The sequence below is a fragment of the Tarenaya hassleriana genome, unplaced genomic scaffold, assembly GCF_000463585.1.
Source record: "Tarenaya hassleriana unplaced genomic scaffold, ASM46358v1 Cleome3, whole genome shotgun sequence".
Lineage (NCBI taxonomy): Eukaryota > Viridiplantae > Streptophyta > Magnoliopsida > Brassicales > Cleomaceae > Tarenaya > Tarenaya hassleriana.
The window spans coordinates 5,249,850-5,268,352 of NW_010966177.1; the positions used below are offsets into that span (position 1 = coordinate 5,249,850).

Sequence of the window (18,503 nt, forward strand, 5' to 3'; positions counted from 1 at the left end):
TATAATTACTTGAATATTTATTCTTATTATTTTTTTAAAATAAGGGGTCACACAAATTTTGGGACCATGTTCTATTGCACCATATTCACATACTAATAATAGATTATTGTGTTTATCATGATAATAAAAAGTGAAGAAAACTTCTGCCTCGTTTAGAGGCTTCCCCTGTTCTTGTAGTTTCGGAGACATTTCTTCCTCTTCTGTCAGCAACATGAGAAGACATCTTTGCCAATCCTCTCGTCACATTTATTACCAATGATAAGGTGATTTCTAAGTCCACTGAAACATAATCATAATTTTGTAACAAAACGTTTATTCACTTAAACCAACGTACCACAATTTATATAAATGTACCACATAAACACCTCGAATTTCAAATTGCTAAATAAATACATCAATCTGTTGATGGTTTTATACAAAAATTTGTGCCAAATATATACTGAATTGATATTAATTTAGTATAAATTGACCAAATTATTGTATTTATTTTTTAATTTAAAAATCGAGATTAGATAAATTGTGATATTTTTAAAAAAAAAATCCAAAGGAAATAACTCTATTTCAAAATCAAACAAACATATTGCCAAACAAATCAGTACATGAATAGCACCATCTCAATAGTGGTAAAGATCCAAACCGATCCATGACTCATCAGAACCAAGAGATCAGCCCAAGGAACAGGCCAACGACGAGAGATACTGCAGAAACCGATACCGACGAGGACGTAGAACTCCCCGGCACAAGAGCGGGGGCTGCAACCGGCGCCGCCTTGTTCCCTCCGGCCGATGATTCGGGTGCACCGGCAGCCACGGCAGGAGCTTTGCCTGCGCAAGAACAACACAGAGATTGGAGTTTGAAGATGTATTACGAGCTCGATTTCAATCTAGATTCTGCAAACTCGATCCTGAGACTCGAACTAGGACCAGACCGGTTAGGATTCTGGATTTGGACATCGGTTCGGACATTTATGCCCCGAAAAAGGCCGAAACTGAGAAAGTATAACGTGAGAGGGGACCGAACATACCAGGAGCACTAGCCGGAGGAACGACAGAGACTGCAACACGACAAAATATCCAGCTTTTATCAGAGTTTTCATACACTTTTAACACAAATCTTATATCTGGATGGATGAAGAACGATCGAGAGAGAGAGAGAGAGAGACTGACGAGCGCAGCGAGCAGAAGGAGGAGCGGCGACTTTGCAGACGGAAGGGAGAGTAGAGGCTTTGGTGACGTTCAAGGTGACACCGAGGGAGGCGCTGTTCTTGAATGCCTCGCAGAGACACTGGGGACCAGACCTGACCACCGTCTTCAGGCCTGAACAGCATGTCCCCTCCGGCTTCTCCACCGTGCTCCCGCTCGTCACGAACGACAAGCAGTCCGCCATGTTCAGTATCAGCGTCGAGCAGTCCACCGCCGCCGCCTCCGCTACTCCTCCGCCGGTGATCACCGCCGCCATGAGGAGAACCGCCGCTGTTATCGCTCTGCACGCCATCCCACGTTCCAACAAAGAGAGAGAGAGAGAAAATGAATGATACAAGACACAGAGAGTGAGAGATGTGGTTCTGACTCTTGAGTGTATCTCTATGGCTGTGTTAAATAAACGGAATTGTTTTTTTTTCCCACTTTCTATCGCCGAAAGAGAAGAAAAAGAATTAGTAATCATATGTTCTCATTACAAATGCTTTTTGAGAATGAAATTCGTTGTTTTGAAATGAAACGTTTCAATTTCTGAAAATGCATGTCAATATGTTGTGTGTATATATATATGTATATCAACATGTATATAACGACGGAAAAAGAATGATGAATAGAAATTTTGGACAAATTTAGAGTCAAAAGATAAAATAGAGATATTTAATTCTAATATCTACGTGCTTATAAACCGAATTTTGATGAGATAAATAAACACAGTAATATGGTAATTTGGAATGGAAATTTTATGGTAAAAACAATTAAAAAGATATATGAATAAATAATGAAAAGATGTGTAAATATATAAAGGAAAAGTTGAAAGGATGAGGAAAATGGTAATGATGGATGGATGGAGGGCTAGGGGAAAAGTAGGAGGTGGGTGTTTCGGAAAACGGTTCGGGTTTGGGATGAGAATGGATCGGTTCAGTTTTTTTGGTTTTTTAAAAATAGGTATCAATCGGTTTTTATATTGTATTCGGTTCGGTTATGTTCTGGGTTTTATTAAAAAAGATAGATTTTCTTTAAAAATATTCGGTTTTTCGGGATTTTTAAAATTCGGTTCGGTTCGGTTCCGAAAAAATTCGGTTCTCTAAAAATGGTACCTTTCGGGAATTAAAAACGGTTTCGGATCGGAAAAAATCCCGTTTTTTCGGTTCGGTTCGGTTCGGTTCTGAAGAACCGAACCGAAACGCCCGGCCCCCTAGGGAAAAGTAGGGGTGTCAAACGAGCCAGTTCAGATCGTTTTGAGCTCAGCTCATTTGGCTCGGATCGTTTTGGGCTCAGCTCGTTAGGCTCGTTTTCTAACGAGTCAGAAAAATCTCGGCTCAGATCGCTCGCCAGTTTTTCGATCTGAACGAGCCGACTCGTTGAACCAAGGATATATAATATTTTTTATTTATATTTATTTTAAATATTATTATAAATTTAAATAAATACATAAAAATTTAATAAAACACCAATATCATTTAATATTTTCAATTATCACCATCATAATAATTAGTATATTTATAATATCATATAAATGATATGAAAAAAATTAATATAAAATTATATTAGAGTTTTTTTATATAAATTTAATTTATTTTAAAAAAAATATCAGTTCGTTGAGCAGCTCGCCAGCTCGCCGAACCAGGCTTATTGAACACGTGTTCAATGAGCTCTGGCTCGTTAGACTCATTTTTTAACGAGCTGAAAAAATTACGGCTCAGATCGCTCGTTTTCTGACGAGTCACGAGCCAGCTCGCGAGCCGGATTCGTTTTGACACCCCCTAGGGAAAAGTGCAGGAAAGTGCATACAAAGGTGGCAAGAGTGTGCTTTTACGTGGCTACGTGTCCCATGACCCATGCCATGCCATCCCCGATCCAACCGCTGTGGTTGGCGTTTCGCCTTTGCGTTTGTTTCTAGTTCTTTATCTACGACTGCGGCTGCGGCTGCGTAAAAATGATCAATTACCAATAGATGTTACTAATTTTTTTATTTGCGAGTTTGTCTCTCTATTGATTTCTTTGTGGTACCGATTCTTTTGTAACCTCTGCTTCCTGCTTATTTTTGTACCTTCCTTTTTTTTCTGCGTTGATTTTTTTGTTATATATATATATATAGATTTTTATGATATGTTTCTTTATTTATTTATATCGTATATTTTTTTCTTAATTTTTAGATTGATGATTGTTTGTTATAACACTTATTTAAAAAAAATTCAAATTATGTTAGAGATTTAAACAATTAAATAGATTTTATTAAGTTTTCTGTTTTCTTCTGTCCATTTTAATATTTGTAAATTTCGAAATATAGAAATACCATTATTTTTAAATTGTTTTTTTCACACAAAAAAAAGGCCCACAAGTATTTTTCAAATAAAAGTATAACAGTAAATCATCACAAAGGCTTGCAAGAAGGATTTTAAAACTAATGCAAATAAAATTATGAATTTGAAATGGTGACAAGACTCACAGCCGACCAAATGATTAAATGATATATTTGCATTTCAAAAATACATTGGACCGCCACTGTTCTTTCCATCTAATGGGTTCTTTTTATTTCTATACGTTAGGAAAACCTTTTACCAAGCTATTTTAATTTTAGAAAAATATCAAAAAAACATATTTCCTCCAACTATAATATCTAACGAATGGCGGTTTTTTCTACTTCTTTGATAAAATTTGATGGGTTTTTTGGGTATTTATAAATAGAAATTTTTTGGGGAGAATTGGATACAACTTTAATTGTTGGGAAATTTTTCATTTTTTAGAAAATATATAGAGATTATTTGGGAGGGTAATGTTATGAGAAAATCTGTATAGTTAGGTATTCACTAAATTTGAAGTTAGGTATTCACTAAATTTGAAGTTAGGTATTCACTAAATTTCGTCCCAGAAAACATGTTATCTGAATTATCAACAAGTTTACTATGAATTATTTCTATTCTATTGTTATATTCTTTTTTACATGTTTATTTTGTTAGACTTTTAAATAAATTAAATCATTTTTCCGTTTTATTTTGGTAATAATTTAATGAAAAACCTATTATTAGTGTCCAATATTTTTATTTAAATCAGTCATGGTATCAACGAGGAGGAAAAAAATGAACAATAATGTTACATTTTTAAAATCCGCTCACTATTTATTCTTTGCAATAATAACGTTCCATTTTGATTTGACATTATAAAAATACAGAAGTGGCCTTGGCTGTCGACTTTGGATACGATTTTGTATGTTACAAAAGCATATCCAAAGTTACCAAATGTTCCACGGCCTTTAAAATGATAATACTGTTAAATTCCATTATCTCATCGTCTTTCACTTTTTACTTGAACTTATATTTTGATGACTCGTAGAAACCAATAAATTTGTATCACATTGTAAAATAATTATTGTTATCATTATAGTTATTAGAGAAAATTTAAATATATTTAGTAATTTTAATTTTTTAACTTATTAAAATATAATTTAATAAAACTTTTAAATAAATCAAATAAAAATATCAAAATTCTTCTATTATATAAAATCACCTTCGTTGTCAGCAACCCCCGCTCAGTCATCTCACCCCCTTATTCAACGTTTATTTGCACATTTTATTATTGTCTCCATTAGTTCGGTATTTATCCGATTCAATTCAAAAACAGTTTAGTTTATTCAGTTAAATAAAAAATTAGAATCAAATATTAATCGATCCGATTCCATTCGATTTTTATATCGGTTCGATTACAATTTATTTAATGGTACTAGTACCAAATAAGAATTGAAACATTGTTGGTTCTCGACACCTTCGATTCTTTACTTCATCCCGAAAAAATGGTACAAAGAATAATCTTTTTTAAATTATATAAAAAATATGTGAATCTTACTCAAACTTGAATAATTCAACCGGTAAAATTGGGTATAAAGCATGTACCCATCTTGAATTCGAATTTTAAATTGAAAAATGTATAATCAAAATTATATAGTTGACTCTCTATTTCGAAATTAGTGTGAACCTTGATATAAGATACCCGGTTATCAAACAAAATATGAATCTTCCTATTCTATTAGTCTTTGACAAGGCTCTCTTATGGCTAACAGCAAATAAAACGAGGCAAAGCAACTTTACAGAAACAATTGCCATTAAACTCTAACTTGAAAATTTAAATTTTGGGTTTTGATGGTTCTTTGCTCATCATTGATTGTAAATTAAATTCGAAATCAAATCAGTTATGGCTTACCTCTTTCCAAAAGGTGACATTTGAACATAATCCCATAAAAAAACGCTTTTAAATCTTTTATGTAAAAAATATTTATTTTCTTTTTATTATGTCTACCTATGTGGTACTCTTTTTTTTTTTTTTTGTAATTTGGGATTGTATCAGATTTTGCAATCTGTCGAAACTGTTTTTTAATAGTATATATGCATATAATTAATAATTATGTATATTTTTTTATAGAGTTAGTTTCTACGTATATATGCATGAATAATTATGTTATATTAATTATTTATGTGAGGTTATTTATTAAATTCTTTAGAGAAGTTGCGCATCTGCGCATACTTTTTCTAGTTGGATTGAAAGAGAATAAGATGCGTTTTTAATAAATTAATACAAATCTGGCTTATGGTAATTCTTGGCTATGTAATGATGGTATATGCATGGAAAGCCTATGACTGACACGCACAACCACTCGGTGGTCTAATTTCACGTGAAGTAAATATATTTTTTTTTGTAAAAAAAAAATAATTTTCCTAATAACTTGATAAATTCATTTTTTTATTAAAAAAATGTTTTATAGACATGCGCACCGATATACTAAATATATAATCAAACATTCAAAATTAAAATAACATAAATTATAACTGATTTATATAAATTATTATATTATGGTTAAACCTGTTATTCTTTGAACGATTAACGATACTAAATTTTTAGATATATAGAAATAAATTTTGAATCTAACATATAACATCGTAAAAACGATTGGGATTTATGATATTTTAGAATAATATACAAAAAGTAGAAATAATTCTCACAATATAATATTGTAAAATTCTTGAAAAATGTGTGATCTACAAAACATAATCTTTAATTTATAAAAAAAGTTATTTATTTCCAATTTGGTCTATAAAAAATAGAAATAACATAATAGCATATGTACATTAGTCCCGACAATTAGATCCCTTAGTTCTTAATTAGATCATAAATATGATTTAAATAAAATAATATATTATACATGACTTAATTGATTCAAATGTTGGTCCATATGATTATTGAAAATAATCCCAACAAAAACCTTTTTCATATCTCTTTACGCTTAAAATATAAGGCTGAGGTACATGAAAATGTATATGGTCTTCAATTAATTATAAGATAATTACATTTAATACTAACATTTTAAAGATTTGAATTGGTAATGAAGTTAAGAAAAATATACATCTATTAGTTTTTATATTTTTATTTGAAGTTTCTGCATATCCCATAACATTGATTTTCCTTATCCATAAGCATGATTAAAAGACACAAGAATGTGGAAAAGGATGTTCCAAGGAGATGATTAGGTTTCAAAGCATCATGAACAATATTAAATCATTTTTGCAAGAAATGCAAAATTGCATCTATTATAATGTGAAGCCGTAGAACACCTTTTGTCAACAATCTGTCTGAATATCATCTCTCTCTCTCTCTCTCTCTCTATATATATATATATAATTATATGGATTGAGTTAACCTACTATACTAATCAATCGGTTAAGACTATATACATATATATATATATTATATTTGTGTATATATAGGTGTCATATGTATATATATGTGTTTATATATGTATGTATATGTTTTTTTATTTTTTATTTTTGACACGTGATAAATTTATGTGACGGAATTGGTAATGTGTATTGCTATACTATCTGTTTCTTTAACGAAGATCGGAAAAATTAACGCCGTTTAAAGTTATATAAAAAAATTGCTAACGATTTTAGGATTTAATGTAGGTATTTGACACATTTAAAATTCTAGTATAGTTTTTTGTTAATTAAAAATTCGTATAGTATATTTTTATTACGATGGAAATCATGTGATTTTTTAAAATCTATTTATTTTCATGAAAATTATAAAATAATTGATGTACTTATGGAAAACAATTTCTACTTATTTGAGACTTTTTGATAGTTCATATATTTTTAGATTTTGGGATTTTTTTTTAATGAAATTCTAACCCATCAGTTTTATGCAACGAATTTGGGTATATAATTGTTCATTGTGTTAGTTGGTATAACTTACAAGAGTCGATTTGACAAATTTTATGTATATCGGCTTCTGAACATTTATCCGTATAGTAGTCTAGTTTTGGCTGGTCACGAACTTCAGTTGATTGATGCAAGGGTGTTCAAATGGATCCGGTTCAGTAAATTCAAATGGTAAAAAACCGGATCAAACGAGCCAATTCGTTGGAGTTATGGAGCATTTTTTTAAATATTTTTTGTTGTGATATTCCTTTTTGAATCTTATTTTAAAACATTTAATCTATTATAATCTATTTTTAAATTGTATTGATTTAATTAGGTATGTAACTCGAATTCTATTGATGTAGACTATAGAGTGAATCGGGTTGAGTGAAATATTTCTGACTCCGGTAAAAAAACAAGATCGGACATCGAGAGGGGTTGGGCCGGCACAGTCGGGTCCATTTACGCCCCCAATGATGTAATCATCACGAACGTGTCTTTCTCAAAAAACTTCGAACGAACCAGTCGTCGTCGTCATCGTCAATCCCAAAATCCTCTCTTTCACCACGAATGGCGACTCTCAACGCTTATTCTCCTTTCCCGGCCAAGTCCCTCTTCACCCACCGCTACAGCCGCAGCCACCGCAATCGCCGCTCCGTCCTATCCATCTCTGCCGTACACTCCGTCGACCCCACAAATCCCTCACAACCCGCGGCCGCATCGCCATCGAATCCGGCGAGATGGAGCCTCGAGAGCTGGAAATCGAGGAAAGCCTTGCAGTTGCCGGAGTACCCAGATCAGAAAGACCTCGACTCGGTTCTCCAGACGCTCTCCTCCTTCCCTCCGATCGTCTTCGCCGGCGAGGCGAGGAAGCTGGAGGAGAAGCTTGGCCAAGCCGCCATAGGAAACGCCTTCTTGCTCCAAGGAGGCGATTGCGCAGAGAGTTTCAAGGAATTCAATGCTAATAACATTAGGGATACCTTCAGGGTTCTTCTCCAGATGGGTGTAGTTCTCATGTTTGGTGGTCAAATGCCTGTTATCAAGGTCTCTCATTTTGATTTCGAATTTGATCTCGGGGTTTTGTTACAATTGGTTTCCTGTGCGTTGTTCTGTTTCTAATTCTGGGTTAAGTTTCGCATCCGTGTTTCTTCGGTCATTTGATCCTCATTGGTGCCCATATTCGAACTTCCCCGAGTAATCGAGACAAGTATTGTCGTGTTGATTGAATTGGTCACCGGTAATTTCCTGATGATGAAATTTCAAATGCCATGTTTGGGGTGTGTTTCTTTGTGTTTGTTTTCTCGATTAGGCATGATCTTTTATATCGTGTTCTTGTTCGTGCTCTAGGATTATCGTCATACTGGGTTGTGATTATGATATAGGTGGGAAGAATGGCGGGTCAGTTTGCAAAGCCAAGGTCCGACCCTTTCGAGGAGAAAGATGGTGTGAAGCTGCCGAGTTACAGAGGAGATAATGTAAACGGTGATGCTTTCGATGAGAAATCGAGGATTCCTGATCCTCACAGGATGATTAGGGCATATACACAATCTGTGGCAACGTTGAATCTCCTGAGGGCATTTGCAACCGGTGGCTATGCAGCAATGCAGAGAGTAAGCCAATGGAATCTTGATTTCACCGAGCATAGTGAGCAGGGTGACAGGTCAATAATTTTTCTTTCGTGCAAATACCCCGAAAAGTCTCTTCTTTGGATCCATCCTACTCTGTCCTTGGATGTGAAACCATGTCATGTCCGGATAGCATAAGCCTTTCTTGAGTCAGAATCAGCCTTATTTCTCATGGAGCTTCTTATTTTGCATTGTGACCGACCAAAGCAGGTATCGTGAATTAGCACATCGAGTTGACGAAGCTTTAGGGTTCATGGCTGCAGCTGGACTTACCAATGCGCACCCTATCATGACCACTACAGACTTTTGGACATCCCATGAGTGTTTGCACCTGCCTTATGAGCAATCACTCACTAGAGAAGATTCAACTACAGGACTTTACTATGACTGCTCGGCTCACATGCTGTGGGTTGGGGAACGAACTCGCCAACTGGACGGTGCCCATGTCGAGTTTCTGAGGGGAATTGCAAACCCTCTTGGAATCAAGGTACATGCTCAATGTCGATGATTTGCTCATCTTGCCTGTCCATGTCTTAGTCGGTCAAGTTTATTTCAAAGTTGTTTTAGTAAATCACCGAAATGTGCTTGCGGTAGAGTTTCATTAGCGTTGTTGAATCACTCGGGACAGATTGTTAGTGATAAGTATGATACCTCGGACAGTTTCCTATTGCATCATGATAAACAAACTGTCAATTGCATGGATTTTATCGAAAAGAAAAGGAATTTCGATTCTGTATTAGCCATATCCATTTGATGATGGTGTATTTTGATGTAGGTAAGTGATAAAATGGTCCCTGATGAGCTGGTGAAGCTAATCGAGATACTGAACCCTCATAACAAGCCTGGGAGAATTACGGTTATTGTGAGAATGGGAGCAGAGAACATGCGGGTAAAGCTTCAACATTTGATCCGAGCAGTGCGTCGAGCCGGTCAGATTGTGACTTGGGTTAGTGATCCCATGCACGGGAACACCATCAAAGCACCGTGTGGGCTCAAAACTCGTTCCTTCGATTCCATCCTGGTAATGAATGTTGCCACGTTTAACCCGTTCATCCAAGACATGGGCTAAAAGCATGGTTTACGAATTCACGTCGGGAATCTTTTTGGTTGCAGGCTGAGGTGAGAGCGTTCTTTGACGTGCATGAACAGGAAGGGAGCTACCCAGGCGGGATTCATCTCGAGATGACGGGTCAAAACGTGACGGAATGCGTTGGAGGGTCGCGTACCATAACCTACAACGACTTGAGCTCTCGTTACCACACACACTGCGACCCACGGCTCAATGCTTCTCAGTCACTTGAGCTCGCTTTCATCACCGCTGAGCGGCTGAGAAAGAGAAGGCTCGGTTCGGGAAACCCTCTCTCGTCTGTTCGAGTCTAAGGTCAGGAGCCAATGTTTGCGTGTAAAAATGGTCGGCGAGTTTCCGATGGTTATATGTCTCTGCTCAATACCGTCATCTCGTGGGTTAATAGTCTGTATAAAAGATCTCGAGAACATTAATCCTTGTTTATGCAGTTTGAGACATTTTCTCTACTCCTGATTATTTTGTCGGACCACTTTGCATTTTTTTTAAATTCTCTCTTATTTGACTATTACTAATTTATAATGCTATATATTAAATTGTAAATCCTTATTTCTAGCAGTCAATCGTAATCTTTGGATTTTTAGACTCTAAACCCTAGAGTTTAGGGTTGGTTTTATAGTTATATTTGATTTGATTTTATGTTTATATTCGATATTTATAATAATCAAATAAGATGGTCTATGATTTTATTTTATTTTATATAAATATTGTAATTTTGGGACTATGTTGATGTTGATGTATAAATATTGTAATGTCTTATGTTATATTAAAAAAATCTGATATTAGAATAAAAAGAAGAATATTAAAAAAATTAAACCAATTAATCTACATATCAAATTACCATCATTCACCACTCGAATGGCCCCTTGAGACTGCCTTGTTCCGTCGATGATTTCCTCCAAATCCGGTGGCAGATCGAGCGAGAGTCTTCGTATCATCATCACCACCATCACCATCACCATCACCATCATCTCCCTCTTACTCTTCATTTCCTCTCTTGTTGAGACGATGACTTTGTTTGTGTGGTATTGCTTCCAACTTTTTATTGTAAGCTGCCATCGTGAGCTTGGAGTTCCGTTGATTGAAGGGTCACTTGAAAGTTTCGATCTTTTTTTATTTTATGGTTATTGGATTCTATGATTATGAGTGTATGTGTGGAAATATGGAGATTTATTTGAACGAGAAAACATTGTTCATTAGAACACTGAGTATGAAGAAATTGCTCAGCACATATACAAATCTCACGAGTACTTTGATAAACTTGCTATGGACCCGTTGCCTCCATTCGAAGTTATCGCAGTCTATGCCCGCACTCGTCTTTAAGACATCCAGAAACTGCTGTCAGAGATTCTAGCAGGTTCAGATTGGGTAAAGTCCATGTCTTGTTCGGATCCGATATGTCCCGTTGGATACATCTTGAAGTCCTTCAACTCCGGAGTTCATGTTTTTGTCTGAAAATTGTTCCTCACCAGCATTTGTTTCAGCTTGGTTCGACACCGAGGTTCCTCTTTCCGCAATCCGTGTCTTCATCCGTGATTTTCTTCGAGATGAATGTGAGATTCTGAATGTTTTCGACGGTGACAGTTACCGTCATTTGCGAACCGAGAATCGGCGGCATGTGGAAGAAATTGTTTGAGTTCATGAACAATCCCGTATCCAGACATCGGAACTGTTCTTGAACTCCATTGTACTTTCCAGTGAAGATATCCAATGAGATCTTTGTCATTCAGTTAAAACTGTAACCGAACTGTGTCTGTTCGGATAGATATTGCGAAAATACATTCATTCCCTCATGTTCGTGTACCATTTACAAAAGAGAAAGAGTATCGATCAGGGAAAAAATTACTTTATATCTCGAAATCCTATTCATCCTGGAAGATTCTAAGCCGCGTCAATAGATCAAATCTATCAGAAGATCATCCAAATGAGGATCTTCTACTCTGTTCTTGCATCCCGTACCGGATTCTATCGCTGCTCCTGCTTCGTTTCTCCAGTTTTCGTTACGGAAAACGTCGTCTTTCGCAGATTCATCCTCCGAGTCTGATATCAGGATAACGTCGCCTTTCGCAGATTCATCCTCTGAGTCTGATATCAGAATAACGTCGTTATCTTCCGAGGTTTTCTCCGTCTGACTTGGCGAGACACCGAGGTTACTGTAAACGTCTTCTGCGTCATTGTTGCTGAAACATTGGACCCAGAAATCTTGAATTTCTTTTGCAAGAAAAGGACTTTGATCCGATTCTTGCTCTGGTTCGTCTAGAAAGGCTTCGATCTCTCTTAAAGCGTCGTTGCAAGAATCTTGTCGATCTTTCATCGCCTTCAATCTCAGATCCACATCGTTCTTCAGTTTCTGAATCTCATCAATCGCATCCTTCAGATCCTCCATGTTCTCCGACATGTCGAAGCCCTCTTCCTCCCACCAAAACCCTAGACCTCGACCTCCACTCCTCATCCCGCAACCGGAGAGTTCCGAGAGACAATCGTTCGAATCGGAGGGCCTACGGTTCTCGAGGAAAGCGTCGACAACGTCGGAGACGGAGGAATGGCCGAAGGAGTAGAAGGAGACGTTGGAATTGGAGGTGGGAGGAGTGGCTAAAATGGCGATGCGGGCATCGAAGAGGAGACAAAGCTCCGAAGCTTTGCGGTAAAGACCGTCGCGCCGTTTGGTGAAAGCCAACGATCTCTTCTCCTTCTTCTCTATTCTCTCCATCGAAATCTTTCTCCTTAGTCCTCCCATTGAAACAAACCAGTAGCTGCAAGAGTTTCAGGTGTTGTCTTGTCTTGTGCTCATTATATAAGGCGAACACTGTTCTGTTTGTTGCCTTTTTTATATATATATTTTGAAATTCAAATTTCGTTTTTTGATTTCTGACCGTTAGATTATATTTCAATCGACGGATAGAAGGGACTTAGATTTGTGAACACCGTTCTGTTGTTTTTTGTTGCCTTTTTTCTTGCAGGAAATATCATTTTCCTTTTTTTTCCTTAAAAAAACAGTTAGAATAAATTAAAAAAGGCAGGTAGAAAACCGTAATCACATGTAGTTTTATGTTGGAATTTGAGTTTCCAAAAAATATCTGTTTGAAATTTCATGTGATGGAAATCAACAGCCGGCGTAATCAAATGTGATTTTAGAATCGATGAAAAAAATTACTAATTTCTTTTTTAAAAACCAACGAGATAATGCATTTTATTTTACAATTTGGAAATAGTAAAATAAGAATAAGAAGAAGAGAGAGAAAATATAATTAAAAAATTATCAAACTGATTACGAAGATATTTAGTTTAAAATTTTGGGAGGATATATATATATATATATATATATATATATATTTAATTTCATTATATACACGAGGTGAGGCCCGAACGTTAACCAATTTATCCGCGGTTTGAAACCAAACACGATTTTTTCAGTATCAAATAGAAATTGAAGAAACTAAATTAACTCTGTAGTTTAGTGACCTATAAAGAGATTAAACAACTTTATGATATGTTAGAAAATCGATTATTGACCCTAATTAGGGTGTCAATCGGATCGAACCCGCAGTCAATCCGATGGCTTTGGTTTGAGTTCAGGTCGACCCGATTTTTTCGGGTCTGAACAATCAAATCCGAAATCCAATCTATAGATTTTAGGTTCGGACGTGACTAGATTTGTCCGTTCAATTTGTAAATTGATATTTTATTTTATTTTAAAAAGATTCGGATTGTTGGAGTAATCCGAAAATCGATTTGAATCCGATCTAAAAGTGCTATTTTTTTAGGTTTCGAAATCCGATATTTTTCGAATAGATTTGGAGCGGACTTCAAACTTCGGCCCAAAATTGACATCCTAACTTAACTTATACTAAATGTAGTTAATAACACTGTAACTTCTAAATAATACATTTAATGACATTGTAATGCTCTTAATATCTGATTAGTTTTTAATTTGGATTTTGAAAGGAAATTTATTGATTTGATTACGACTACATGATTAAATTAACGGTTTAGGCATTTACATAAAGAACTTATTTTTCATAAATTAAATTAAATTTATGATATCTCTAGTTTGAAGGATTAAGTTGTATGCTTTACATCTTTTCCTTTTTATTTTTATTTTATATATTTTCAGTTTGGTTTTTGGAGAAGGTAATAAATAACTAACAAGTGTCCTCGCTTTCAATAAAAACGAGACATGCACGTGCTAACGTCATTTGGTCAATGAACATTTCAAATGAACCGAATTTGATATACAAATCAAATTAACTTTTATAAAATATGAATATTTTTGCTAATAAAAATCAAAATTGAATCAAACCCGAACGAAATATATTTGAATCGAGTCAAATCAAATTTAATATAATAATCGAATAATTGTAATTTTTTAAAATTCAAAATATCCAAATCCAAAATATAATCAAGAAAATGTGTATTTCCCATTTTCCTTTGGAATGCGAATGAATAAATCATGAGATTCCCATCACACTCCCAAGCAGATACTCGTTTCTCGCTTTCGAACTCTCTCTGCTGTGTTCCTCTCGAGATTTGGTCAAATCTATTGCCACATGGTAAGCCTTCGTCGTCGTCGCTTCTTTCTTCTCCCTCCATGGACGTCAGCTTCGTATCGTCGTTGATGGTGATTATTCGTCGGCTTGTTTTTTTGGGATCGAAATCGAGACATGGGTCATGTTGCTCTCGATCTTAGGATTCCACAGCCGCACTCTGGCGAACGGAAATTCCGCCGATCCCGCTTGAAACTCACCGGAAACGTTAAGATCGGATACATTTTCGGGTCAATCTGACCTCGTTTGGTTCGTATTCGGGAACCTAAAACCGGTTTTGGAGCACTCCCGTTGGTCTAGACCTACTCCCGAGAAGTTCGAATGTTCCGGCGTTGACCGACGTTGACCGGCGCTAGGAATTTGGGCACGCGCACGGTTGCGATCTTGTAGCTTCCCTGAAGCTGAATCCGCTACTTGCTTTCATGAATAAATACATCTGATCGTTCTAGGTTCCTATAATTATACTTCTGTATTTCTCATCCATCTAAGAATTCTTTTCTTAAAGTTAGTGTACGAGTTCTCGCATGTTAGAGGATCCTCCACTTGCCTTATTTTGATGGTTATGTTCATGTTCGATAATTTCTGATTTCACATGGCTTTGGGTTGATTGTTGATTGATGGTCGGAGGAAGCATTACCAAGGCTAAAGATTGTACGGCATTTATGACCTTAAGCTTGCTCGATCCTTGAATTTCGTCTATGTATGTGACTGAATTTTGCGCTTCATGGCTTTTTTTTTTACTATTGGTTCCTTCACACTATATTGTAATTTGTGCTTCAGCATCATGTTTGGGCTTCAGCTTTATGCCATGTTTTTTGCTTTGGCTCCTTTGCTATGTTTGTGCTTCAGTATCGAAAGGGGGCATGGTGGCAAGATCATCAGTAATTCAGTATGCAGTCTGAGGTCTGAGGCAACTAATGCCTTGGAATCTGGATTCGGCTAAAAACATTCTTGGGGAATCAAAAGAACCCATATGAACTAGTTGTATGTTCGTCATGTTTGCTAGCGTTTTGTTTGAAATACTTGTGATACTGCTGATTATAATGATTGGTGAAGATGTCAACGTTTATAGACCTTGAAGAGCTAGTTTTAAGATAATTCACCCCTTTTATCTTCTCTCCCAGGTGTTCCTGCGAAAAAACCGAGAATAGCCAAGGATTTCCATCATGAAACAAGAGAGAAGGTCTTCGTTTTATGAGTTTCCTTATTCAAATTGGTTTCCCAGGTTTCATGATTTTTGGATTGTCATTCGAGATACAATTATGACGATTTTGTGTTTTTGGCACTCATAATAAGAATGTTTCTGCTGGTTTTTAGAAACTAATAATACAACACTCCCACTTGCCTTAGAATCCTTCGTTAGATGTTGGCACCGAGTTAGAGTGTAGTAGTTTGCTACCTGAATTATGTTGTCTTTGATGGCTCACAGGATTGTATGGGAGTTCCCAAGGCCAAAGAAGATCAGGAAGAAGAGGCCTGAGATTGTTCGGGATGACGAAGATCCGGATTTTCTATGTTCATCAACTGACATGTCAAATTTAAGAATGGTGATTGAAGTTGGGAATGCAAAAGGAAGTGCTGCGAAAAACGGTGACATGACTCTGAAAGGAAAATATGCATCGGTTGAAGCTCTTGTATGTTTGGTTGTCAATCAGTTGACCATGAATCTCCAAAAGCTTGACCCTTTTCCGAAGAAAAGTACCTACGATGGTCAAGATTATGCAGAGCCATCTCGCGGTTTACCTCTAAACAATGCTATGAAGATCACTAATTGTGGTTGGGATACCTGGAAGGAAGATTTGACTGGCATGTCGGGGAGCTTGAAGTTTGCAAGAGTCGGAAGTTTGTCTCCTAGAGTAAGTCGTGTAACTTCTTCGATCAAAGGAGCTGCAAAAGATGGTCCTGTTTTCGGAAATGAGGATGATGTGGGAGCAAATGTTTATTCTCCACAGAAGAGTGATGGTGAAAATGATGGTGTTCTATCTGATGGTGAAGATGTTGATAATGTTTGTTCGAGGAATTCCACAAGCTTGTTGCCTTCAGGTCGGCTCGAGGATGGTACAAGGTTAGAGTGATTCTTGAAAAGAAATCATAAATTTTAGTGTAATTCTTTATTTATGTACACAACCGATTACGACAAAGATGATAGTTTTTGTCTGTTTTCTGGTGTATGCAGGAGTATGCGGTTTAAATCTGAAAGCACCGCTCCTCTGGTTAGTCCAAAATCAGGGTTAGATGCTGGGAATCTTTTCAAATCGGCGCTTGCTGGAGGAATTTCATGTGCTTTCTCTGCTTTTTTAATGCATCCAGTGGATACCATCAAGGTGAAGTTCTTCCCATGCATTTGCCACTTTTTTTCCCCCGAAAAAATGCCCCACAATGTTCATCATCATTACAAGGCAAGCAAGTGTGTTGCTTATGCTGTTTTTCTAACACCCTATCTGTTATTCTGTATCGTAAGACACAAGTTCAAGCATCGACAACCTTGTCATTTCTAGAGACACTCTCAAGGATTCCAGAGATAGGTTCCCGGGGATTGTACAAGGGATCTATTCCCGCTGTTGCCGGCCAATTTGCAAGGTCCATCTCCTTTTTTGCTATCTCTCTCTCACATTCGGTGATTCTATAAGCACCATGTTCTGATCTCTCGTTTGAAACTTTCGTTTCAGCCATGGATTACGAACTAGTATTTATGAAGCAAGTAAACTAGGCTTAGTACACATTGCTCCAACTCTCCCAGACGTCCAAGTAATTATTATCCTTTACATTTGCTCTCCAATTCCTCACAAATTATCCATTTTGTAAATACTTTCTCTGGATCCTATCATTCTTGTTCTTTAGGTTCAGTCAATTGCGTCTTTTTTGGGCACATTTCTTGGCACGGTGATGCGGATTCCTTGCGAGGTGCTGAAACAACGATTACAAGCCAACCTGTTCGACAATACAGTGGAAGCTGCCACTGTGACATGGCATCAAGATGGCTTCAGAGGATTTTTCCGTGGCACCGGAGTCACCCTGCTACGCGAGGTCCCATTCTACGTCGCTGGAATGGGACTTTTCAACGAGACAAAGAAGGTAATTACGATTTCTCCACTCCCCGTTTGTACCTCGGGGGTGTAATATCAAATCATTTTGCATGAGACCCGAATGAAAACCGATAAAAAAAAAACATTCAAAAACGATCAAGCCTCCGTTTGTTGTGTTGAAGGTAGTGGAGCGACGTCTGGGCAGAGAGCTGGGGCCGTGGGAGACGATAGCGGTGGGAGCCTTGTCGGGAGGGTTCACGGCCGTCCTGACGACACCTTTTGACGTGATCAAGACGAGAATGATGACTGCTCCACAAGGCGTAGAACTATCGATGTGGGCGGCTGCATATTCCATTGTGACGCAAGAGGGTCCTCTCGCATTCTACAAAGGAGCTGTTCCCAGGTTCTTTTGGACTGCCCCTCTCGGAGCCTTGAACTTAGCCGGCTACGAACTTCTTCGAAAAGCCATGATCATTCCTCACAATCGGAACGGAATGGCCGATTCCAAGTGACTCCAGGCCGAGATTCCTTCCTACGCATTTGAAGAGGTCGGAATCCAATCAGCGGGGTAATTTTAGAATTTTAATAAATTGAGATATTTTTATAATTTCTAAAAATATTAGTATTTTCGTTCCAATTCTGATTTATTCGATTTGAATTCAAATATAAATGATTTTAAAAAATGGGTAATTTTTACCATAATTTTTCCGTACCTCAACCTCGATAACCTGACTGCTTTGCCCTAGGAGCAAACCATTAACAAATGCGGATAAATTCCCAGTCTAACAATATATTATATATCCCCACGTCGTCCGAATCGCCGGAGATTTGTCCTAA

At 36.8% G+C, this 18,503-nt stretch overlaps 4 protein-coding genes across 11 annotated transcripts; 2 read left to right on the plus strand and 2 right to left on the minus strand.

Moving 5' to 3' along the window:
- Positions 1 to 535: 535 nt before the first annotated feature.
- Positions 536 to 1,592, minus strand: LOC104819501 (non-specific lipid-transfer protein-like protein At2g13820). The gene is made up of 3 exons (XM_010549606.2): positions 1,167 to 1,592; positions 1,025 to 1,054; positions 536 to 824 (listed from the first exon to the last, which is right to left on the minus strand). Exons 1-3 carry the CDS (start codon positions 1,492 to 1,494, stop codon positions 652 to 654), a joined length of 531 nt encoding a protein of 176 aa, XP_010547908.1. The 5' UTR covers positions 1,495 to 1,592; the 3' UTR covers positions 536 to 651.
- Positions 1,593 to 7,885: 6,293 nt separating this feature from the next.
- Positions 7,886 to 10,604, plus strand: LOC104819502 (phospho-2-dehydro-3-deoxyheptonate aldolase 2, chloroplastic). The gene is made up of 5 exons (XM_010549607.1): positions 7,886 to 8,431; positions 8,770 to 9,047; positions 9,223 to 9,499; positions 9,788 to 10,033; positions 10,126 to 10,604. Exons 1-5 carry the CDS (start codon positions 7,958 to 7,960, stop codon positions 10,390 to 10,392), a joined length of 1,542 nt encoding a protein of 513 aa, XP_010547909.1. The 5' UTR covers positions 7,886 to 7,957; the 3' UTR covers positions 10,393 to 10,604.
- Positions 10,605 to 11,862: 1,258 nt separating this feature from the next.
- On the minus strand, positions 11,863 to 12,874 carry LOC104819503 (MADS-box protein SOC1-like). Its single transcript, XM_010549609.2, has one exon. The coding sequence runs from the start codon at positions 12,831 to 12,833 to the stop codon at positions 11,988 to 11,990; it is 846 nt and encodes a 281-aa protein (XP_010547911.1). The 5' UTR covers positions 12,834 to 12,874; the 3' UTR covers positions 11,863 to 11,987.
- A 1,671-nt stretch (positions 12,875 to 14,545) lies between these two features.
- On the plus strand, positions 14,546 to 18,500 carry LOC104819504 (S-adenosylmethionine mitochondrial carrier protein). 8 transcript variants are annotated; one of them, XR_772819.2, is made up of 10 exons: positions 14,552 to 14,646; positions 14,756 to 15,089; positions 15,765 to 15,823; positions 16,070 to 16,705; positions 16,817 to 16,964; positions 17,102 to 17,220; positions 17,310 to 17,388; positions 17,482 to 17,715; positions 17,849 to 18,234; positions 18,413 to 18,500. XR_772819.2 is itself a non-coding variant. In XM_010549610.2 (8 exons), the coding sequence occupies exons 2-8, from the start codon at positions 15,807 to 15,809 to the stop codon at positions 18,176 to 18,178; spliced, it is 1,563 nt and encodes a 520-aa protein (XP_010547912.1). In that variant the 5' UTR covers positions 14,552 to 15,089; positions 15,765 to 15,806; the 3' UTR covers positions 18,179 to 18,370. The 8 variants fall into 8 exon arrangements, 1 of the variants encoding a protein (XP_010547912.1); XR_772823.2 differs by lacking the exons at positions 14,552 to 14,646; positions 14,756 to 15,089 and adding exons at positions 15,114 to 15,340; positions 15,490 to 15,624; XR_772820.1 differs by lacking the exon at positions 14,756 to 15,089 and having other exon boundaries at positions 14,546 to 14,646.
- Positions 18,501 to 18,503: the final 3 nt, after the last annotated feature.